Here is a 21,870-nt window from a genome sequence, read left to right on the forward strand (position 1 = left end):
GGAGAAGGGACGCAAAATTAGGATTCAGGTGGGCTCGGGCGAAATGTTGTCCATTAGGGAAAGGTGCGTTGAAGGTTCCCTATTATATACGAAATCCAAGAAAGAAAGTACTCAAAGATTTATTAAATCTTGGATGATTGGGAATTTGTTGAAACTTGCGAATTTGTCGGGTATCTTTCGTGTGAACTCTTGATGGTATTGTATTTTTTGTCGCTCAGATTCACGCATTCTTTTTCTAAATAATTTTTAGAGAAACCGTAAGTTGTTTTCTCTTTATTTATGCACTCACTTGAAATTTTTGAAAAGTATTCTTTCGTTTTTTTTTTAAACATTTATATATTTTTAAACTATTATTTAATTTTATTAAACTAATTAAATTATTTAATTAACTAATGATGTACGAGAAATAATAAAATATTTACATAATACAAATACATATGTGTATATACATATAGACTGTTTGATAAATAAGAGAAAGAAAAGAAAAATAATATGTTTAGAATGAATGGTATTTATGTTTCAACATCTTCTTTTGAGTTTAGCATATTTATTATAATGATGGTAGAGGATCATTATATAGAACGATTTTTTTCGTATTTTAACGAACCCTTCAAAAGAGTCATTTACATAATTTTGATGAGTCATTTCTTTTGATTGGAAAGTAAATTGGTAGTCATAAGGGGTGAAAAATCTAACATATATACGATGGCAATTCGAAGCTTAAGTCGTGTATTTCGAAGAAATAAAATCTTTTGGCAACAGTGAAACTATTGATATCGTAAATGATTATTCTGAAGAACTCTTAAATATTATCCTTCTTCTAGATAATTAAGTTATTTTAATTATTGTTAATTTGATTTTAATAAGCCTCGGACATCATTGGGCTAACATAAATGTGTAGAGCTAAAGAGTTAAAAGGAAATTATGTGAAAAAACAAATATTATTCAATCTAATTATAATTCTTTTTTGTTTATCGTATTTACGTATCAAACAGTTCACTTATATGTATATGTAAACACAATATAGTATCAATAAAAGTTTATAATTAGGCAGATATTATATGTGTTAATTGCTAGATAATTTTGCATATAGTCGCGGATTCGCATTAAACGATAGCCTAAAGTTAATGGGTTAGTATAATTCCATGCTTAAAATACCTCGTAATCGTTCCTTGCTCCGTTACTTCGTCAAGAGATAAATCTTTGCAAAGTGTCGGAAGATAATTGTTGTCTGCAACGACATGTTGTAATGCTACGGCGTTATCGTGACGTTATAGTGATTAATCAACGTCAGTATTAATTCGCTGATGTAGTTTCTGCGTTCTAATGACTATAACTGGTAGTTACCAGCCGTATTTATCACTATTGCTAATGTTTCCTTTCTGACACGGTTAATCGGATTTGTATAGATTTGCCAACTGTCTTTTGGATTAAAGATACCTACTTTTCCGTGAAATTTCACAATTTTTTTCAATTAAATATTGACTGAAATAATCCTTGAATTAGAAAATTATGTATATATATATATATATGTGTGTGTGTGTGTGTATAAAATTTAGAAAATTAAAAGTAAAATAACGAAAGAAAGAAATTTTCATTAAATTAAAGGAACGCTTAACTAGAAAAAGTAAAATAACTAAACTATACGGTGTATATTTTTTATTTTAATATTTTTTCAGAGAGGGAGTTAAAATTAATTAATTAGATTTTTGCTTTAAGCTTTATTATGCAAACGAAATTATAAGACTTATTTGTATGTACATATTGATTGCCTTTAATTCGTATTACATAATTTAAGACACGATATAATTCTTTACATAATTTTTGTTTTTTCTTGATATATTTTATCAAATGTTTACGCAATATATTTTCTAAATGATACTTCAGTAAAGATATTTTCAAAGATTGCCTTGTGTTTCCAGAAATTTAAAGAAAATGATTGAATTATCTTGTCAGAGACGATTTCTCTGAACCTTATAATCTTGAAATAAACATTAAATTCCACTATGTTTCAGTTTTCATAAAAAAAAAAAAATATATATTTAAAGTTATTAATATTAATTATATGAATGAGAATATTTGCAAAGACGTGTCCTTGCAACGATATTAAATGCAATGAGTATATAAAAATATCCATTTAATTCCTTTTTAAAGTATATATATCAGTACGCGCTAGTCTTTGCAGAGAATATCAAACACACTTCCTGTCTTGTAATTCCGTGAACCATTTTATATGTTCGTTTATATCTCAACTAGCAAAATATCTCTCTCTCTTTCTCTCTCTCTCTCTCTCTCTCTCGCATTTATTTTTTGCATCTGTTGCATAAGTTCCTTTAACTTCGGATAGATTTCATAACATACACGTTACGCGCGTTCAATAACCAATAATTTTAACGAGTTACTTACATCACGCGTATTTTTTTTTTTTTTTTTTTTTTTTTTTTTTGAGAAAGAAAAAAAAACAAGAAACGTAACGCTCGATGATTAATCAAGTATATTGAGCTTGCTATTGGTCTTTCTTAATTGCGCTCGCCAAGGTATAATTTGACCGTCGTCGGAATCGTCCTTGGCAGGATCATCCCGTTTTTCGTCGACCTCAGATTTATCTTCCTTCTTAGATACCGCCACCGGCGAAACGTCCCTCTTCGTCGGGTTCGTCGTTGTTGCCTCCAACTTTGACGTCGACGTGGACGCTTGTGTCTGGTTCAGTCTGCAACTAATAACATGAGGAACATTTTTGACATTTAATATATTAAAAATGATCGAATTAGTAAAATAAAATTGTTGAAATGAAATCATGCAAGAAATAACATAGCAAGAGAAAAATAAAATATAAAAGAAACGTATAAAAGATCTTGTAAATTATGGAGATTCTGATGGTTTTGTTTCGCGCTCGAAACTCGAAACAGATGTTTCGAATAATGATATATATTATCGAGTAATGCCGTATGTCTCCATATGGACAAAGATGTCGCTTGATTATTTGACTGACCAATCTTTTAATTTACGCATATAATATCACGACATACATTGCGTAATTTTATATGTAACACGAGGCAGAGGAACTTAAGGTCAATTGCAACGAGGGGCAATTGTAATACTTGCGAGATAATTCGAGCACTTAATCCCCCTACATACTTATTCAAAATAGATAGAGCTAAATCCTATAAATTAATGTGAAGTAAATCTCTTCTTAAGAGCGCCGAATGTGATTTTGTTGGGAGCAGTTAAAAAATGTATTGCCGTGAACTATTTTAATTAATTCCAGCTTTATCCAATCGATGAGAAATGATATGCAACATCACACTTGATTGCAATCTGATTAATCCCCATACCTCTTTTCCTCGTTATCTTTCTTGGCGAGAAGCTGTCGCTTCCACGGTGGAATTGCTTTCTGCCGCCTCTCTTCGTTCTCTCGCGCTATTTGCTCCTCGAGTTCCTTCTTCGCTCGTTCAGCGGCCTTTCGAGCTAACATTTGTCGCTTCCAAATTGGTATCACATTTCCCGAACTGTCCTTCTCCGGAATCTACAAAAATGTAAAATGTAGGATATGAAAGAAAATTCGGGATTTCAAATATTATAGAAAAATCTTTCCGCAAAAAATTAAACTAACATTTAGAAAAATAGGCTTTGCGGTTTTTGTTTTTACGCGATTATATATATTTCCTGAGAAAAATATAAAGTAAAATGCTTACTTGATCAACGAAGTTTGTAACGCTAAACGCTTTGTTGATTTCCGACATGAGATTCTGCTCTTGAGTCTTCTCGACTTGTGCTCTTTCCACTTTTAATTTTTTAATACCTGGTATATCCTTGGTGCGCTTTAATTCGGCAATTAGATCCGTTTTTTGCACGAAGAATGGTTCAGAAACTGAAACGAACAATTTCACTTCATTTATATTTCTCAATTTATCCGTGTATCTTGCTTTCATTTTTCTTACAAGAAAATAATGTAAATTTGATAAATGTCAAATTTGTTACCAAAAATTATATTCTTTTATCTTTTAATAAAGAATATACATTACATGTATATATAGGATAATAAAAATACCGAGAGCTAAATGTATTTAATATGACATAGAATATAGCTCTCTGCACGCGAGGCTGAAATCTCGCATGTTGTTAAGGCGTTAAATTATATGTGTGTTATTATGTGTTATGTGTGTCGTGCGCGGACCAGCTTACCGTTAGTCATAGACACGCTGCGCGGTGGCGGAGCTGAGAACGTCTTGGTGGCGTTCATCTTGGTGCCGGTCCGTCGTAGCTGGATACTCGTGAGGTCCTGAATGCTGATTGTGGCCAAGGGTTGCGGGATCTTGGAGCTTTCGGTCTCGTTGCCGGCGTTGCTCGCGGCATTCGGGCCTTGACTCGCACTATGTGCTCTCTGCTGCAAAGGAGACAGCGGCGGTGGCGGTGGACCCGTAGGTGACCCCTTGACCTCCTCGCTGCTCCTTCGCGTTTCTTCTACCTCGTCGGCCTCCTCTTCCTCTCGCGGCTCCGTATTCCGACTTTGGATGTCCAAGTTGTCCACTGACCTGCGAGCGCGATTTTCACATTGTCACGCGGCCAGAAAATTTCCAAATAGCGCTGTTCGAAGGTATAATAAATCCGTCTTCATTCGAGAGAAGAGCCTCGAGGAATTTTTATTTGTTTTCCTCGTGATTAAATGTAGATGAACTTTAGATATGTTAGCTTTAGAGATTTCGAAGAAGATATTATTTTGGTTTTAATAAACGAAAAGTAATTTCTCAATATATAAATTATATTATAATTGATAAATTAATGGTACCTATCAGTCGTAAAATAACCTTGTTTTTTAAATCCATGAAGATTGAATTGATAAATCATATACTGTTATTTTTTTATTTATGTACTTGAATCGTATATATCACTCTGTAAAGTAAATAATTGTTAAATAATTATACGAATGTGATGAACGAAGCATTTAAACCGCTCGAATCAAAAATTCAAATCACCATTTTCAAAACAGCGCAAGGAGACAAAATGAATAACATCGCTCTTCGTTATTCATTCGAACCTCACATAAAACGATGCATAAACATAAGATAAAACACTATACAGGTTGAATATGAAATCGCAAATTTTTAAATAGATTTAATTACTCAAAACAACGAGATGTAATCTTGTTTGTTGAAACACCGTGCGCGTAAGAGATTGAGAAACAAGACAAGGCGGAAGTAGACACAGAGTTGATAATGACAGGGAGGATCACTGACCTCGCTTTCGACAGACTGTTCTTGGACGTCCCCTTGCAGATACTCTTCAGGTACTCGGACGGTTTCAGCAGGGTGTTGGAGTCCGCGTTGGCGAACTTGGGCGGTATGAACGGCAACACCATGTGCCTGTTTACCAGGTGGGATGCCTGGCTCGCTTTAATTTCGTCCGCATCCACCGGTGCACTGGCAGGAGGCGGCACTTCCGGTTGCTGCTGATGCTCGCCAGAGGATGATACGTCGGACTTGTTGGTCGCTGTTCCGAGACCGGCGGTATTAGAGAAAGAGAGACAGACGCAGGAGAGATAGAGAAAGAGAGGGATAGGGTGTAAGTGTGGTAAAAGAGGTAGATAGGTAGGCAGGCAAAAAAAAGGTGGGGAAGAGTGGGTCCTCGTTATATCCTCTAAGCATTGGACGAGGTGGTCGACGCGGGCAAGTGAAATCTAGGTAAGTATATTATATGCCCGATGAGTGCCATGGTCTAGTAAGTGAGCCGGCTATCTCGGCGCTAAGCGTGATCCGCTAACAGTTTAATTAACCGCCGAAGTATGAGGGCGGCAGCGATCCCAAATCGAGATCGACCTCCCTTCTTTCTCGCGCCAAATCGCGAGCCGGTCTAATTAGACGCCCGCAGATAAATATCGGGGCGAATAAATTTGCGCTCGAGCCTAACTGTAAGCGCTGCTCGTTCGTACAACCGATTCTCCTTAATTGCTCGTTTCGACGATCGTCACGTGAATGCAGAGAGGCGCGTCGGGAGGAACGCGCCGAAAAATTTAAGCGTAATTCGCGCGAGTCAACACGCCCGGCCGACCATCGGCCGATTAACGCGGCGATAAAGACGCGGAATTATGAATTTTTTTATAGCCTAATATTTTATAACGCGCGCGAGTTATTTCCTGCTAGACGATTTCGGAGAGTCGATCTTGAGATCGAGATCTCTAAGAGAAATTCATTAATTAGCGAGAATTTTATTAAATTTCCAGAGATCGATTAAATATCGACGACAAACTCTAAACTCTGCAATGAATTATTCTGCAAATGACGTTGTTAAAATGAGGAGATTCATTAATTAAAATCTATCGAGGAAGTATTTCAGTACAATAGCCTTCGCGAGGACCGGTAGTTGTTGAACGTCGATTGGCAATAAAATTATTCATGCGCGACGCGATTTTTAGAGATGAGCTTTCGACAAGAACGATCTTCTTTTTGCTTAAATATCGAGAACCGTTCGCGCTTATCGCGAATAAAGTGAAACTACAGTTTTTTTGTTAGGTATCCTTTTAATTGCCGTGAAATTATTAAAAAAATTCTCCATAAGTTTTTAAATTAGTTTTTAAATTATCGATAATTATCGACAATTGCTTTTATATAAAGATATCCCGGAAGGTAGCGTGCTTTCTTCCGATCGCAGATCGATCTTTCAGATCGTTTGATTCGAATGCGTTTTATTTCGCAATGTAGACACGCGCGGAATATCACGTTATTAAACGCGCACACGTGTTTAAAATTAAGCTGCAACTTTCACGCGGCATTTGTGCAAGGGAGCGAAAGGATACTGCAGAGAGACCAAAACGCGATTTCTTACCGGAAGACTCGCTTCTTCCGTCCTGGCCGCTTCCTCGCGCGTCTTTCTTGTCAGCGTTCGCATCTATATTCGGTTTTGCATTTACCAGAACGACCACCACGTCGTCATCCGGTGGTGGTGGAGGTGGCGGTGGTGGAGGTTTCGAGAGACTAGAAAACAGAGATCTCTTTTTATTTGACGTTCTTATTTGGGCTTTTAATAGAATGTTTTCAAAAATATTACAAAGATGAATATCAATATTATCATTACTACAACTTTTGAAGGTATAGTATCTAGCAAGAAGTAGGTAATGATAAAAATTAGGTATAGAACAAAAAATTAGAAGATTAGTTAATTTCGTCAATTTAAAAAAAAAAGGTAAGATGAGAAAAACAATTAGAATAACATATTTGTATATTTAATAACAGACAACGATAATAAATGAAGAAGTGGAAGCTGTTAAATTGATAAAGACAAGAAAAATGACGGAGATGTTTTCCAACTAGAAAACAGAGATCTCTTTTTATTTGAGGTTTTAGTGTGATGTTTTAAAAAATATTACAAAGAAGGATATTAATATTATCATTATTACAACTTTTGACAGTATAGTATATCTAATAAGAAGTAGTAATAATAAAAATCAGGTATCACAAAAAATTAGAAGATTAGTTAATTTCGTCAATTTAAAAAAAAGGTAAGATAAGAAAAACAATTAGAATAACATATTTGTATATTTAAATAAATGAAGAAGTGGAAGCTGTTAAATTGATAAAAGACAAGAAAAAGGATGGGGATGGATGTTTTCCGTTTCGATAGCAATTCTTATTATTCGAGAGAGAATTTTTTCTACGGGGTTGATATCAATCATCCGCTCGATCACCCTATTTGCGATTATTCACGTTCGTTTCGTTTTGCCGATGCGCTAACGACCGCAAACTGTTACACTGCGTAAGAAAGCGGTCGTTCTCTGTATATGCTTGCAAAACATGGAGTATCTCATCTTCTGAAGGCGAGGCCGGGCAACAAAAGTCAACGGCGAAAAGGAACGAAGTGAGTCGAATCGCGCCAAATGGTGGCGAGCAAACTCGATCGACTTTCGATCGATCTTTCCTCCTTCTCTTACAAGCCGTCTAAAGCTAAATCTCAATCCGGTATCGATCCGCCCTACTTACCTAGGTCCGTTGTTGCCACTCACACGTATCTCCTTTTCACTTTCCACCTGCACGCCGGACAAGTCCTTCCTCTCTGCGAACCGAGACAGAACAGAGCGTTAATTAATCACAATCGTTCGTTTCCTCGATCGATTTAGGACTCTACAAGGTGGCCGTCATCATATATCGGCTGTAATTGCCGGGTGCTCTTTCTCGTACCCGTGAATTTTAAAATTAATATCGATATCGATTTATCAATATACTTTCTCCGAATACGACACATACTCGCACGTCTTTCACCTTGTATTCTCTAGATCGTATTTGAAGATCGAGAAGAAAGTTTCACTGGTTTCTTATAATAATCATCATCGCCATCGTCTTTCTAATTGGATCATCCTGCAGCTACTTTCGATTTTTGACGTACCATGAGACGCTTCCGCGTTTGTTTTGATTCCCGGCTTGCCGATTCGCTCGTTGCTGCTGTGTCGCGACAAGGACGGGGTGGATGTTGTAGATGACAAACCGTGGATCTCGCTGCTCATGTTCGAGGATTCGCTGGCGCTGCTGGATCGACTATATCGCCTGTCGGTTTTTCGGGAACGACTGAAATGTCAGAAACGTTCTATCGATGTTTCTCGCGAGTTCGCGATTATACGAGAGATTTCCGGAGATTAAATGTCATATCAATATCCGCGATCGCATTCGATATTGCTTATCTGCGAGATAAAATAAGCGAAACGAACGTGAAGTATAAAGATATCATCGCTCTCTATCTGCGAATGATCATCTTTTTCTGACTAAAAACCACACACAGACATACATATCGTTTTGATTTCGTAATACTTTTATATGTGTCATTTTAGATGCTGATGCATCGGATTTGTTTACCTTCGTGGCTTTGTAGTCGCCGATATAATTTTGTTATGCTGCGCTCATTGAATTCTCTCTTTGCAAGCACGCGATTCGTTATATTGAGAACATGAGAACAATACTAGTAACATGATATTCGTGTTAGCAAACTATGTTTACTGTCAATAATTTTTATATTTATAAAAAAAACAATGTTTAATAATTCTATATCTTACATTTTTAGTTTTAAATAGATTTTTTTTATATAAATATTTTTTACATATCTATACTTTTAGTATCTGTCTTTCAGAAAATTAGCTTTATAATTGAGAAACTAAATTTAAACAAATTTTCCAATTTTTACAAGAGGGGTCACAGATATTGAGACGAAAGCTTTTATTTCGTTTCCCACGAATTCGCTTAAATTGTGTTACCTGCTGTCGGAGGCATTGTCCGCCGCCTTTTTGCGCGACGACGAGCTCACGCTACTCGTTTCCTCTTGCCTCACGCAGATCTGCTCGTAAGCGTGCTCCGAAGGCTCTCTCGCGAGCTCGGAGCGGGCTGCGTGTCCGTTACTGGGATGCGGCCGGCCGACGAATCCGTTGTTGTTGATGTGCACGTCCACTTTCACTGAAAGCCAAAGCCTCGCTTGAAATATACACATATCGCACATCGAGAAAACGCAAAACGACGAGGCGTGTGCTAACGCTTCTCGCGCGAAACCGTCGCGTTCGAAAAGTTTCGCGGACAATTTTTTGACGTAAAGTTCGAGGCGATAAAAAATCGTCGAGCGATCGATCATTTTATTTAAAAAAATGTATAATTTCAATTATTACAAAAATTTTCGAATATAAATGGATTCTCTTTAATCGACGATTTTTTGCAGCATCTCGCGACGTCTCGCGATCGGTCCGTCTCGATCGCATTTCTTATTACTCTTACTCATTAAGAACCACTGCACTGTAACGGTTTAACGGTAAATCGCGCGCGAGTCTTTAACCCGGTTTCGCGGAGCGCGCGTGTAGTTCGCGACGCGTGTAGTTTTTTTCGCTCCCCCGACAATTATCCAAGTATCTTCTCTTCTTCTCTCTTTTCCCGAGACGAATCTCGCGAAATTTTGCGCACATTAATCATATGTCGCTCATAAAAAAAAGGTCGCTATCAACTTTACCGCTCGCAAAGAAAAATGGATGGGAACGATAATTACGAGTTAGGTTCTCATAGTACGTAAAGGGTGAGCCGTGAATAGTCGAGTTACACATATTTTATTACTTGAATCTTAAAATAATATTTGCTAACCAAGAAAGATCCTAGCTTCTTAGAATTAACAATCAATACGATATTGTTATTGTTTATCGAAGCGGATGCAACGAAGGCAAATAATCAATCTCAGCTTTGTTTAATCGAATGCAAGACTTTGTAAATATATCGTCGGGGGAAAAAAAGAAAGAGAGACAGAGAGATCGACAATGCCGAACATTGGATGCGAATTGAGGTCGCCCTGGAGCCAGAACACTTGCCGAGAGTCGGCAGAGAGCACACAGGGTGCGCCAGAATTACCGTTTTAATTAATCTCATCTCTAAATAACTCAATCGACGCAATTCATTCTTCTTCACATTCGAAACATGCACCATATTTTATCAAAAAATATTTTTGAGTTTTCACATTCTTAATAATTTTAATAGCTAAGCCTTAAGATCCTGTTAAAACAAATCGCTCGCATTTATTTTTACACCCCAGAGACAATTAAATAACAAATATAAAACTGCGATAATGCATCATTTTATCAAAAAATATCTTTGAGTTTTCGCATTCTTAATAATTTTAATAGCTAAGCCTTAAGGTCCTGTCAAAACAAATCGCTCGCATTTATTTTTACACCCCAGAGACAATGAAATAATAAATATAAAACCGCGAGAATTAATAATAAATTCGAATAAGCATAGTAATCTGCGATGCTTTTTCACTTTCGATAACGCTGGGCGTACTTCCAGGACACCGTGTGTATCGCGCATTAAAACGTAGCGATGAAGTATCTGGGACGTGCTACTTACCAGTCAGAGTATCGTCTTTCCTCTCCGCCATATGACGCTGATCCGCCGCGACGCCGTTCCGCGGCTTCTCGGCGTCGCCGAACAGCCGCGTGATCCTGGTGTAGACGAGATCGTGCGGGCTGTGAAGGTAGAAGGACTCGCCCGTGTCCTTGGGCTTGGGCGGCTCGCCGATATACGCGCTCATCGGGTTTATGTAAATGCCATCCCGCGGCCGGGAACCCGGCGGATGCAGGAAGAACGGCTCTTGGAACATTCCGCAACCGCGCAGCGAGCACTGCAACACGTTTTTTAAATTCAAAATTTACTCTCAAGGTGTTCTTTCATACGCAGCATGCTGCAGCAGCAAATCAGTCACGTGATCAAAATTTATTGGAGCATATTTCTGTGTTCTCTATTATTTCAAAGTTAAAATTATGATTTTTTATTCTCATAATAATCTATTTTATTAAAATCCATTATTTTACTAATAGAATAATAATAATGATTAGAATCAATTAGTTGCGTGTTTTTCTGCTTTGCTGCCTTTTGCTGTTCGTTCAATTGAACTTTATGAATAGCAACAAACTACTGGGGCAGCATGCAGCACGTGAAATGGTACCTTTACGGGTTAATTTTGGGGTGGATTAATTATACGGCTGAGTGTATATATTTTATATAATAATAAATAAGAGAATTCTAAATTTTAATAGACAGTCGTCAAACAAATTCTTAACATCTCGATAAGAGAAAATTGATAGGAGAAATTTCTTATTACGGAAATATCCGATGTGATATCTATATAATGACTTAATTTCAAAGGCGAGATGAATTAAAAAATTCTGAATTTTTTGGCTTGATAATAATTGTTAATTATATAATTATTTGGTGAATAAAATATCTATGCTTGCCTTTTCGATGGAACTCGCGACGCAGCTGCACGTGGTGGTGTCGCTCATGTGACCAGAATGGTCCGACCCAGCACGATCCCTGGCCATCTTCGGGGTGACATTAGGGGGAGGAGGTTTGCCGGTTTCCTGCTGCATGTTGGGAGAGAGAGACAAAAAAAAACGATTAGAATTATTAGCCATTAGTGTTTAGCAGCGGCAGATTTATTAAAGATGAAAATAATCTTTATGAAACTTATCGCGGAAGCAATCGGTTCTTCCTTATTATACGACTAACAGCTATATCTGAACTATCTATTTTCTCTTTTTTTATATTCTCAGTAGATGTACTTCAATATATTTTAATTCAGAAAGAGAGATAGCATTTATCGAATTCGCGATAATATTTGTTGCTTAACGATTATCTATGGTTGCGCAAAAGTCTGTGACTGACCTCGTTCGCGTATTTGTCAGAAGAGTTTACTCTGTCAGAGAAGAAGAAAAACTTGGATGATTCGGCGAACGTCGCGGAAACATCGTTATTATTACGAGAGGATGCAATTATTTGGAGACCTTGCATATGTAAGCGGTTTGTAATAAGGCGAAAGTAGAAGCATGCAGGATGTGATTAATACTTCTATGCAATTTTTACGCGAGGTCAGGAAAAGGATATTTATATCCTTTTTCACCGAACAATTATGTGAAATAGCTAATAAAATAATCTGAAAGAAATTAATCCTTTATTTGATCATTTTTTATTATTCTTTATATATCTATTTTATTATATTTATTAATTATTTTGCATATTTATTATTAAAATTTTGGTTTTCTATTCTTCTTTATATTTTTTTAATAATGGAAAGTGACTTTTTAATAATCAACTTCTTAAAATATTTTTTTACATATTAATTTCTGTGGACTTATCAAGGAACATATGTACTTATCGATTCTTGATTTCACTAAATAAACTCAAATGAACATAAACATTCAACGATATAATTTAATCGAAGCGATACGATGATTAGTAAAGTTGTAAAAGGAAATCGATAATTATAATCGGCAGTTTCGCGTAATATCGATGAAATGCGTTGTTCTACATTGGCTTTAACGCACGGAAAAATAAGCAACGCAGACCGGACTTAATAATAATTTGCGCGAAACAGTAGCGAACGTCGACATCTTTTCTTATCGATCGCTCCGATCGGCAGAAAACGGGAACAAGCTAGATCTGTACGGATCCAGAACACGACGTGTCGCACGCTTTTATGGGATCATGGCGGGAAAATTTTACTCTCGCATGTTTCCAGTCGGAAAGCCGGATTTATAGCGTTTCGCGTTAGACCACTGGCGCGTTAATTAGATTATACGGTAAGCCACCGGGCTCGTAACTCCTTTTTCACGTAATTCCGTGTATGTGGAAATCGTGCACCGCCGTTTCCCAGTCGCTCTCGTTTCATCGAAGTGAAACTGCGTGTCGATATAGTGCGAGATTTTGCACTCGCGCGGTCGATTAAACCGACCAAGTATTTCCGAAGGGTAATCTGTCTATAATATATTGCAAAACATTTTTGTGAGAAGCGAATAAAGTAATAATTTATTATTAACCCAAAATTGAAAATCAAAGTTAACATTAATAAAAGTAATAAATTATTAAATATATATTTAACCATTTAGCACAACTGTTACGTTATTAATTCTTCATTATTTAATTAATATATATTATAGATTTGTAATTTGAATCTATATATATATATATATAGAATTAACACGTATATTGATATTATATTAAGATATAATATATTAATACATTTTTTAAAGATATGTGTTAAATATTAAACAGGACAAAGAGAGATGAATAAATAATTATAGAGCGTATCAATTTAAGCTTATACTCGATCATTTTAAAATCGCAGACGTGTACGTCGTACTTATGTTGTTATGTAAATTTGTATGTTTAACCTATGGCGTAATTAGGTCGCGTGACGAAAGAAGGAAAGGAAAGAAGAGCGCGATCTTTAAGATTCATCTCTATAATATTGCGATAAAAGTGACAAATTTCGCGTCTCTCGACCAACGGGAAAGTGTTGTTAGATAGATATATAAATGTATTCTAATTTCTGAGACAACCGAGAAGAGAAATTCGCAATATGAAATCTCTCAGTCTTTAAATATCTCTCGAAATACGGGTCAACTAACATCTCACAATTATTATTTCACCGATCGCCAAGTATCGTTTTGTAGCAGCAATTCATCTCTTTTCAAGCTCCATCTCTTTTCAAAAGAGATGTATTTATTTTTAAATGCGAATCTTTTTTCTCTTTAGAAAAAAATATGAAGAAAATATTTTTTTTATTCTCCTTTTTTTCCAAAATTAATAAGAGAAAATGCAAGTGTGATTTTACAGTCTGCTGCATTCTTATGGCTTCTTGATCAGAGCGTCGCGTGAAACAAGATAGCGTTTGGCTCTTCACGAAGGTAGATATGAAAAAAGGTATCGTGACGGAGATTGTGACAAACACTCGTGACAGCGAGATGTCACCGATCCGTGATGGGCACTACCCCGGAAAAAAATGTCCGTCCACGCGAATCCTTTCCCCCGTGACGTATATCCCGTTGCGTTACGCGCCAACGATACGCTTTTCGCCCAACCAGGTGAAGGACGATAAAGCGAAAAAAGAAAAAAAAGCAGATATATTCGTTCCTACGTGACATGAAATTAAAGCGAATTAAAGCGAGCAGAATTTAGAATGTGAGTGAAATAAATCTGCGACTTTCTCGAGATTTAAAACCTTAAATTTAAAATTTTTTGTTTATTACTGATCTGCCAATTACGATAATGAATTCTTGACATTGACGTATGTTCGCACGCGAAGATCTCGTTTTGATGTCGATCAAATTGCCGCTAACGTACAGTTTTAATCGTCGATTCATTGCTTACCGTAATTATGAATAATATTTGACACGCCTTTCTTGTTTCCGACTAATTATAAATGGCAGATCCTATTTTATATATTTACCGTAATTCATCGATCGAAGTAGGTGAATTCATGTATAGGCAATAACGAATGTTAGAAAGCCACAGCTAGAGCTATCATTATATTTTTATTATCGAATCGATGATTTCAGACACGTGCCAAATCAAATGTATCGATTTCGAGAAAGTAGGCAAAAATCATTTTCTTTGCAATTTTATTTGAAAATGGTATAAGTTTAATTTTTATTAATATTAATAAATGAATTTCTGAAAATAGATTATTCACAAACACTTAAAGTATTTTTAAAAAATATAGAAATAAATTGCAATAGACTAATTAATCGAATTTTTGCTTTTTGAAGATAAATAAAAGGGACAAAAATAATAAAAGAAATGACAATTGATATAAGATAAAAATTATACGAATTAGATTTATTGTTAATGCATTTTTTGAAATTATCTGTTTAAACAGTCGCAAATATTCCTTCGTATTATATCTTTCGCACGTGACGTATGTAGATCTTTTTTATTTCTTTTTAGATATTGCAACATTTTTTATTGTCAAAGATAAGATTTAAGAGCGCATTAATTTCGTTATCGGTCATGAATTGCATCTCATAACGTCTCTCTCTTATCTTCATAGACGTAAACGTTTGACGTTCAAGGCGAAAGATCTCGGTATGAAACTGACCCGCGCAAGGTCGAGCGACTCGCCACGCTACGATTCGTGATATTGCGATATTTCTTTTCACTCACAACAGACGAATGACAATTGGTTGAGCATATAATCGCAAAAGCGTGAATGAAATGTCTACATTATAAAAATATTCTCGATCGAACACAAAAGAAAAAAGTTCGCGAGCGGTCGAACTTTCACCAAAAATCGATTTCAAATTTAACAAACGATTTAAAATTTGGAGAAAGCGCGCGATGCTCGTACATCTTGTAAGTACATAATGAATGTGTATCCTATATCTTGTATCCTACATTCTATATAAGGTATGTCTATATGTTTATCACAACATATTTCGGGTTAAATATGTAACCTGGCTACATCTGTTATTTTAAGTTAAATCAAATTCGCACGTATATTATAATTATATGTATGCTATTTTAAGAAAATTTTTAACTAAACATATGTTAGAACTATCATTAAATTTATGCGAGAGAATTAATATCGAGAATAAAATGATCGAGAAGAATCTAATCTTTACTTATTGATTTTCTGCAACATTTTATGGCATTACACCATTTGTTGCACCTGAGTGTGCATTTTTTATAATACGCATGAACGTGCGTGCTGCTCGTTATGAGTGAAAAGTAGCAGCTATTAGAATTGCACGCAAAACCGGATCGTACGATAGAAACCGCAGTTCTCCGTTACAACGAGCCGATTTTACAACTTTCAAGTCATCGTCGAGAGATTTGACGTTAGCATTAAAATTGATCTTCATGTTAATTCTGCCAATTACATTTAAAAAATTTATGAATAATTATGAACTCTTTAAAAAAAATAATTATCATTTATTAAATTATATTAATTGAATTCTTCTATTCCAAATCTTATAAATATGTATATTTAGTCTAAAATATTATATATTTTCTCAAAAAAAATATAATATATTCAGAAATTGCGGCTTTATTAGCAAAATATTTCCGTGTATTTTCTACATAAAAATTTTAATCAATTTTTTTAGTATTAATATAAAATGTAACACGATATTTCGAAGTCCACAAATAATGGACCACGAGAAGAATTTATTATGCTAAACGTTGCGTCTCATGAACACGAGAGAAGGGAATAATGCTTACGACATTACGGTACTTATGGATTACGGTTCACTTACGTATACACCCATGCAAAACCGGATTTCACCGCTGCTGCGTATATAATGCCGGAAACCAAAAGTCTCAGGTCACCCGCTCGTTGCTCGAGGAAGTTTACTCCAGGAGAACAAGAAGAAGAAGAAGAAAATTTCGCTCGATCTTTTCGTACATTTATCAGAACGCACGCTCCGCTGTCCTAGTTCGGACCAGACCGAGACTCGCCGAGGCTCGCGCCGTCAAGGCCGTTCATCCGCGAATCCCCAGAACGATCGGAGAGACAACGGTACTTCCGCTTCGTGTCGATCTTTCAAATTGCCGATCTTCCTCGCGGATGAATCCTCTAGATCCAGATTCTCTCCAAAATAGCCTTCGAAAATTTTCGAGCTATTCAAACCACTTTTGATCTCCTCCTTGAATTTTTCAACCAAATTTTCAGATCTGTCAACAGATTCGGATTCCAAAAACTGGATCTTTTTTTACACGTGTGTTGATTTTTTATCTCTTCCGAAGAATATCTCAAACTTTTTGTTCAATCTTTCCAATCACTTCTAAACACACTAGTCAAACTCGAAAAATATTCTCTTGGAATCTCCTGGATCTTGCGCAGTTGGTTTAAGAGCTATCTTCTATTCCATCCAAAATCTTCTACTTTGATAAAAAAAATTCTTAGAATATCCTCCAGCTTATAAAATTGCTGTGCAGAGGAATCGTCGAAAATCCTGGAAATTTTCCACACACAGTGCTATTTTTCATCGACTCTCGTCCGCTCGGCGAACACGTCCGGCCAACGCGAGCAGTCGTGCGACTGTGACTCGAAGCTAACACCGGAGTCACGCGCGAGTTAGCACCTGCCGGCTGGCTGGGCCGGGTGACGCGGGTCGATTTCTCGAACTGCGAGTGCACCAGGTTTTCTCCTTTTCGATTGTCGAGGCGGGCTCGAAATCGATAGCGCTGGCCCTCGCGGACGCTCGATTTTTCTCGCTCCGATTTCCAAAAAAATTCGCGATCAATTTTCAAAGAACCGCGAGTGCGATCGGGAAAACGAGTGCGCGCGGGTGACGGTCGGCCAACGAACTCGCGCGAGCGTACGATTCTCTCTCTCGCAGGAGGAGGCCGGTGCGAGCGCAGGAAGCGGCGGACCGGGACTCTCTCGTCGCTGTCGAGCAGATCGCCGAGAGCCCACCTGTTTCTCGTACGAGGAGATGCCGAGGTAGGGATGCGGGTCTCTCTGTCCATCGGAGAGACTTTTCTCGGATCTCTCGTCCTTTTGCCTTTCCTCATCGCGCTGCCCTACTCCCGACGCTGTCAGATCCTGCGATCTTATTCCGCTACGCTCCAGTTTACCACTGATTTTTGGAAGAATGTCGGCTAATGGAAAGTCTTTACTGACAGGGATCTTTAAATTTTTTAATTGCCTTTATACACGATAAATATAAAAAAAAAAGAAATTGTTTAAAATTGGTAAAAATATGTAGACATTTTAATTACTTATTAAGAGATTTCGTGGCTCTTTCTGAATATTGATGTTGGAATATTGTAGATGGAAATTGTAAAAATTCAAGAGTACCTATATAATAAAACTAAATGAATTAGATGAATTCTTTACATAATTTTTGCATTGATTGAAAGGAAAATAAACAGAAAGATTCAATTTATCATCTCTTCACACTTTCACTCTTTTCATGCATACGAAATATCTTGTCAAAACATAGCACAGTTATCAGCATAAGTTAGCATCAGTATTCTTATTTTTTACTGGTTTAGCGAGAAGGCGACGAACATCCTCTTGAAAAGTAAACGCGACTTAGAAAGCGTGCACAGGAATCGAGTTCTTTTTCTTTAAACATGCATCTGCATTCGCCGTTAATTCTCTCTCGCGAGATATGCAAAAGGAAGTCTCCTCTCGAGCAAGGAGATGAACAAGAGAGAAGTCGTCGTCACCACGAGGTGGCACCGCTCTTTCCTCTTTTAGCGGCATCTTATGTCTTCCCTACCACATGCTCGAATTTCTCACCTCCTCCTCTCTCACCTGATCTCACTATAACTGTAAAGAATAATCTTGCGTTGCGTCTCTTCTCGCAGGTGCCGCTACGAGTCTCAGTGCGGATCTCGTCAGTTTTTCTAATAAATGTTTATGAATAGAAACTCATAATTCATAGGATTATCGCACAGTTTCCTTGCGAATATTAGTAATTTATAAGATTGAGCAATTCTAAATTTTACATGAAGAAAGCTGATCTTTTCAGCATGGACCGCTTCTTTTTTTCCATTCATTTTATGATTGCGATAATAGTTACTTTAGTATTGTTTCCTTCTTGTGACTAATTAATTAAACGAGGCTAGTCTTACAATTAGTATAAAAAAGAAATTTGACAGTCATTGCATTATAATTTATATAAAATATATATTAATGCATAAAAATTAATATATAAAAATATACTAAAGACAATTTAGATTTTTTTTCAATGCGTTTAGCAATTATAAGAAATTGATTTACTAACAATTGTAACACATTTTTTAATTACAAAGTTATTGTTAATTAAAATTTTAAATTTGTTACAGTGATTGCGTAATTTTGTTATTGAAATGACGAAATGTCATGTGTGATTATTGATTTAATGAAATTAAAGAATAAAACTCACAATCGCTAAAGACGTTTGTTTAATTATCTATAAGGTTGAATTTTTATACTTAAGCTTTTAAGCAACTTGGCAGTTTTTGCAATCAGAAATTAGTTTAGCACAGTTTCCGATTCAACGCTTCAAAAATTTGGGTCTTTCCAATATGTACAATCAATGTTTTATAAATTCTGCACTATCACTTTATCGGTTTAAAACTCAGTTAGATATTATGTAATGTGTAAAGTGCATTAAAGTTTCTTGTCATTTTCCCAGTACAACTAAAATTCATTTTTACAACATAGAGTAACACTTGATAGTCAAATTGATTCATATAAATATATATATGGATATAAATAGATATTTATTTCAGAAGAACCGCGACTAGTAATTTTGTGATAAATACGAACATAAGTTGCAATAAATTTAATTTTTATAAAAAATTCAAAAATTTGTTTTCTGAAATATATATATTAAACGCTTATTTATTATCATAAATATATTAAAATAGACGATTCCTGATGTGGTGACGTAGGAAACTATCCCACTGCCACAATGTTGCACTTTCGCGAATTACTCTATTTGTCCTGTCATGATTATCGTGTCGTGAGATTGTCACGCTCTGTCGCCTCTGTCGATTTATTCTCGATGTAACCGCGGCTCATAAAGCTGTCTGCAGCTGCAAATGCTGTAATTATTATAAATTCCTCTTTTTCTACGTGACCGTCGTGCACGAAAACAACACGTGATCGTATGCAAATTTGCTATGCGCATCTTAATTAAATCCGTAGCAGTCACTCGCTTATATCGTGACCGATATTTAAAAAACGTTTTGTTGGTACGATCCTGTTCATGTGTGTGTTGGAAAAACTAAAAACTTTTGCAAGTGAACGTGATTGGCTTGTCATTATGTGTCATCAGTAAATAACTGATCCTTCTCGCGGTGAAAGTTTGAAAATATAGAGCACAATTATAGCAAATGCCTTGTTTATGGCGAGCGTTATTTTCTGCATTGCAATCGTTGCTACTCGAATTAGCTTAAATCTCAAACTAATACGAATGTTTGTGTCGATTAATTATTAAGTAATGCAAATATAATTTTACATAAAATGGTAGAAAATTATTTGATTATCGCGCATAAATATAATTTATTTTATAATGTAATGCGTATAAAATGTAATACAATATTTATAAAAAAACATAAATATTATTTATATATAATAATAATTACTATAACATATCATTACCTCTTTTTCTAAACAGTTTGAAAAATTTATAAGATTGTCAATAACATCATTTATCATCAGAATTCTGAAATTAAAACGATCTCTTTCGCCGTCGTTTCTTAGACTTTATCTGAATTACAGTAAAATAAACGTCTTTGTTGCAATCATGATTGATGGAAACTCGCGTGTAATTACGTTAAAGATGCGAGGAGGCGTACTCGTTCGGCGTGACGTGAAACTTTCTCGCGGTCAATAAACTTTTCGCGAAAACCGATAAGTAATTATCAAGATGAAAATAATTAGATAAATTAATAAAATTTTCTCATCACGTTTCTATGGAAGCATGCGCAATGTTGCGGATTTAAATACTTCCGGGATTACAAGATGATTAATCAAATTCGATAAAACAAAATGAATTCCTGTTACTGTAGCGTTGTTATTTTTATCAGGATGAAGATATGATTATTTCTGAGATACTTATTAATTCCTGCATTATAATCTATAATCTATTTATATCTATATATATGAATTTGTGATAAGTCATGTGTCATATTATGGTAAAAGAAGCAATTCGGAGTGACTGTAAATATATATTTTTCAATACTCTATATGTAATACAAATTATTTCTTATTTTTAAAATATTTATATATTTAATTGATGTAACTCGTTGTATTATATTACATTAATTATGAATTATAAATTGTATAGAAAAATATTTGTTTGCTGTCTTAAAGTAATTCTGAGTAATTAATAATTTGAAAAAAATGTTGTGGCAAATAACTCATGCAATACAATTATTGATAAAGGAATATGATATGATAACTAAAGTGCAAGCATGCGCACTCTGATGCGATATTAATCATAGTAAACAAGACGAGTTTGTAAATTTTAAAATGACGTTAAGCAATCAACATGGGAGTGTGATACTTTTCCAAGTCGTACACGCCTATTTTGCTCGTAAATCTTCTTAGAAGATATGAGAATATTTCAATAAACACGATGCTAATTAGGCATTTGATCAATATGCAATATACATAGTTAGAACATTTTTATGCCGTTAGTGCTATCTTAAAACTGTGAAAACCGTTGAATTTTGTTTAAATAAATTCTGATTTAAATAGATTCAATTTTGAGTGTTATAACGAAATAAGATTTAAAGATTTATATATTTGTCACGATTTTATGGAGAATATCTGTCGATGTTAGAGACTAATTTGAATACAGGTTAATAAAAAAATTACACGACGATTGGTAAATCGATTTAATTGGTGATCCGCGGTTGCGAGAGGCTCGTCTAGGCTCGACCATAAATTCTGTAGCATGATGTGGAATTTCTGGCTCTTTGACTGGTTATCAGAGGCAGCCGAGCCTGTTAAAACGTAGTCGTGCCTACGTGAATAGTTGCGCCTGATTGGTCCACAAGTAGATAAACATGTTTTTTCCATAGCATTGATCTCATCGTCATTGCGTCGCTTAAGGACAACTGCGTTTATATAAAACGGAGG

General features: G+C 35.6%; 1 protein-coding gene across 3 annotated transcripts; it reads right to left on the reverse strand.

Moving 5' to 3' along the window:
• Positions 1-1,715: 1,715 nt before the first annotated feature.
• f (espin protein forked) lies at positions 1,716-17,650 on the reverse strand. Of its 3 annotated transcripts, XM_029319977.2 has the most exons (12): positions 16,541-17,650; positions 11,744-11,872; positions 10,857-11,130; positions 9,236-9,431; positions 8,377-8,555; positions 7,974-8,046; positions 6,823-6,971; positions 5,238-5,490; positions 4,186-4,535; positions 3,696-3,871; positions 3,336-3,526; positions 1,716-2,710 (listed from the first exon to the last, which is right to left on the reverse strand). In XM_029319977.2, exons 1-12 carry the CDS (start codon positions 16,550-16,552, stop codon positions 2,485-2,487), a joined length of 2,208 nt encoding a protein of 735 aa, XP_029175810.1. In that variant the 5' UTR covers positions 16,553-17,650; the 3' UTR covers positions 1,716-2,484. The 3 variants fall into 3 exon arrangements, with proteins under 3 accessions (XP_029175810.1, XP_085338494.1, XP_085338495.1); XM_085482368.1 differs by lacking the exons at positions 11,744-11,872; positions 16,541-17,650 and having other exon boundaries at positions 1,716-2,716; positions 10,857-11,126; XM_085482369.1 differs by lacking the exons at positions 7,974-8,046; positions 8,377-8,555; positions 11,744-11,872; positions 16,541-17,650 and having other exon boundaries at positions 1,716-2,716; positions 10,857-11,126.
• Positions 17,651-21,870: the final 4,220 nt, after the last annotated feature.

This window comes from Nylanderia fulva, unplaced genomic scaffold, assembly GCF_048542155.1.
Source record: "Nylanderia fulva isolate GAGA-0341 unplaced genomic scaffold, ASM4854215v1 Scaffold20, whole genome shotgun sequence".
Lineage (NCBI taxonomy): Eukaryota > Metazoa > Arthropoda > Insecta > Hymenoptera > Formicidae > Nylanderia > Nylanderia fulva.

Bases quoted from the DNA above. Each gene is read 5' to 3' on its own strand.
- f (XM_029319977.2), bottom strand. The intron at 11,131-11,743 runs GCAAGCATAGAT...AACGTGTTGCAG, and splicing joins TCGCGAGTTCCATCGAAAAG to TGCTCGCTGCGCGGTTGCGG. The intron at 8,556-9,235 runs GTAACACAATTT...CTGACATTTCAG, and splicing joins GACAATGCCTCCGACAGCAG to TCGTTCCCGAAAAACCGACA.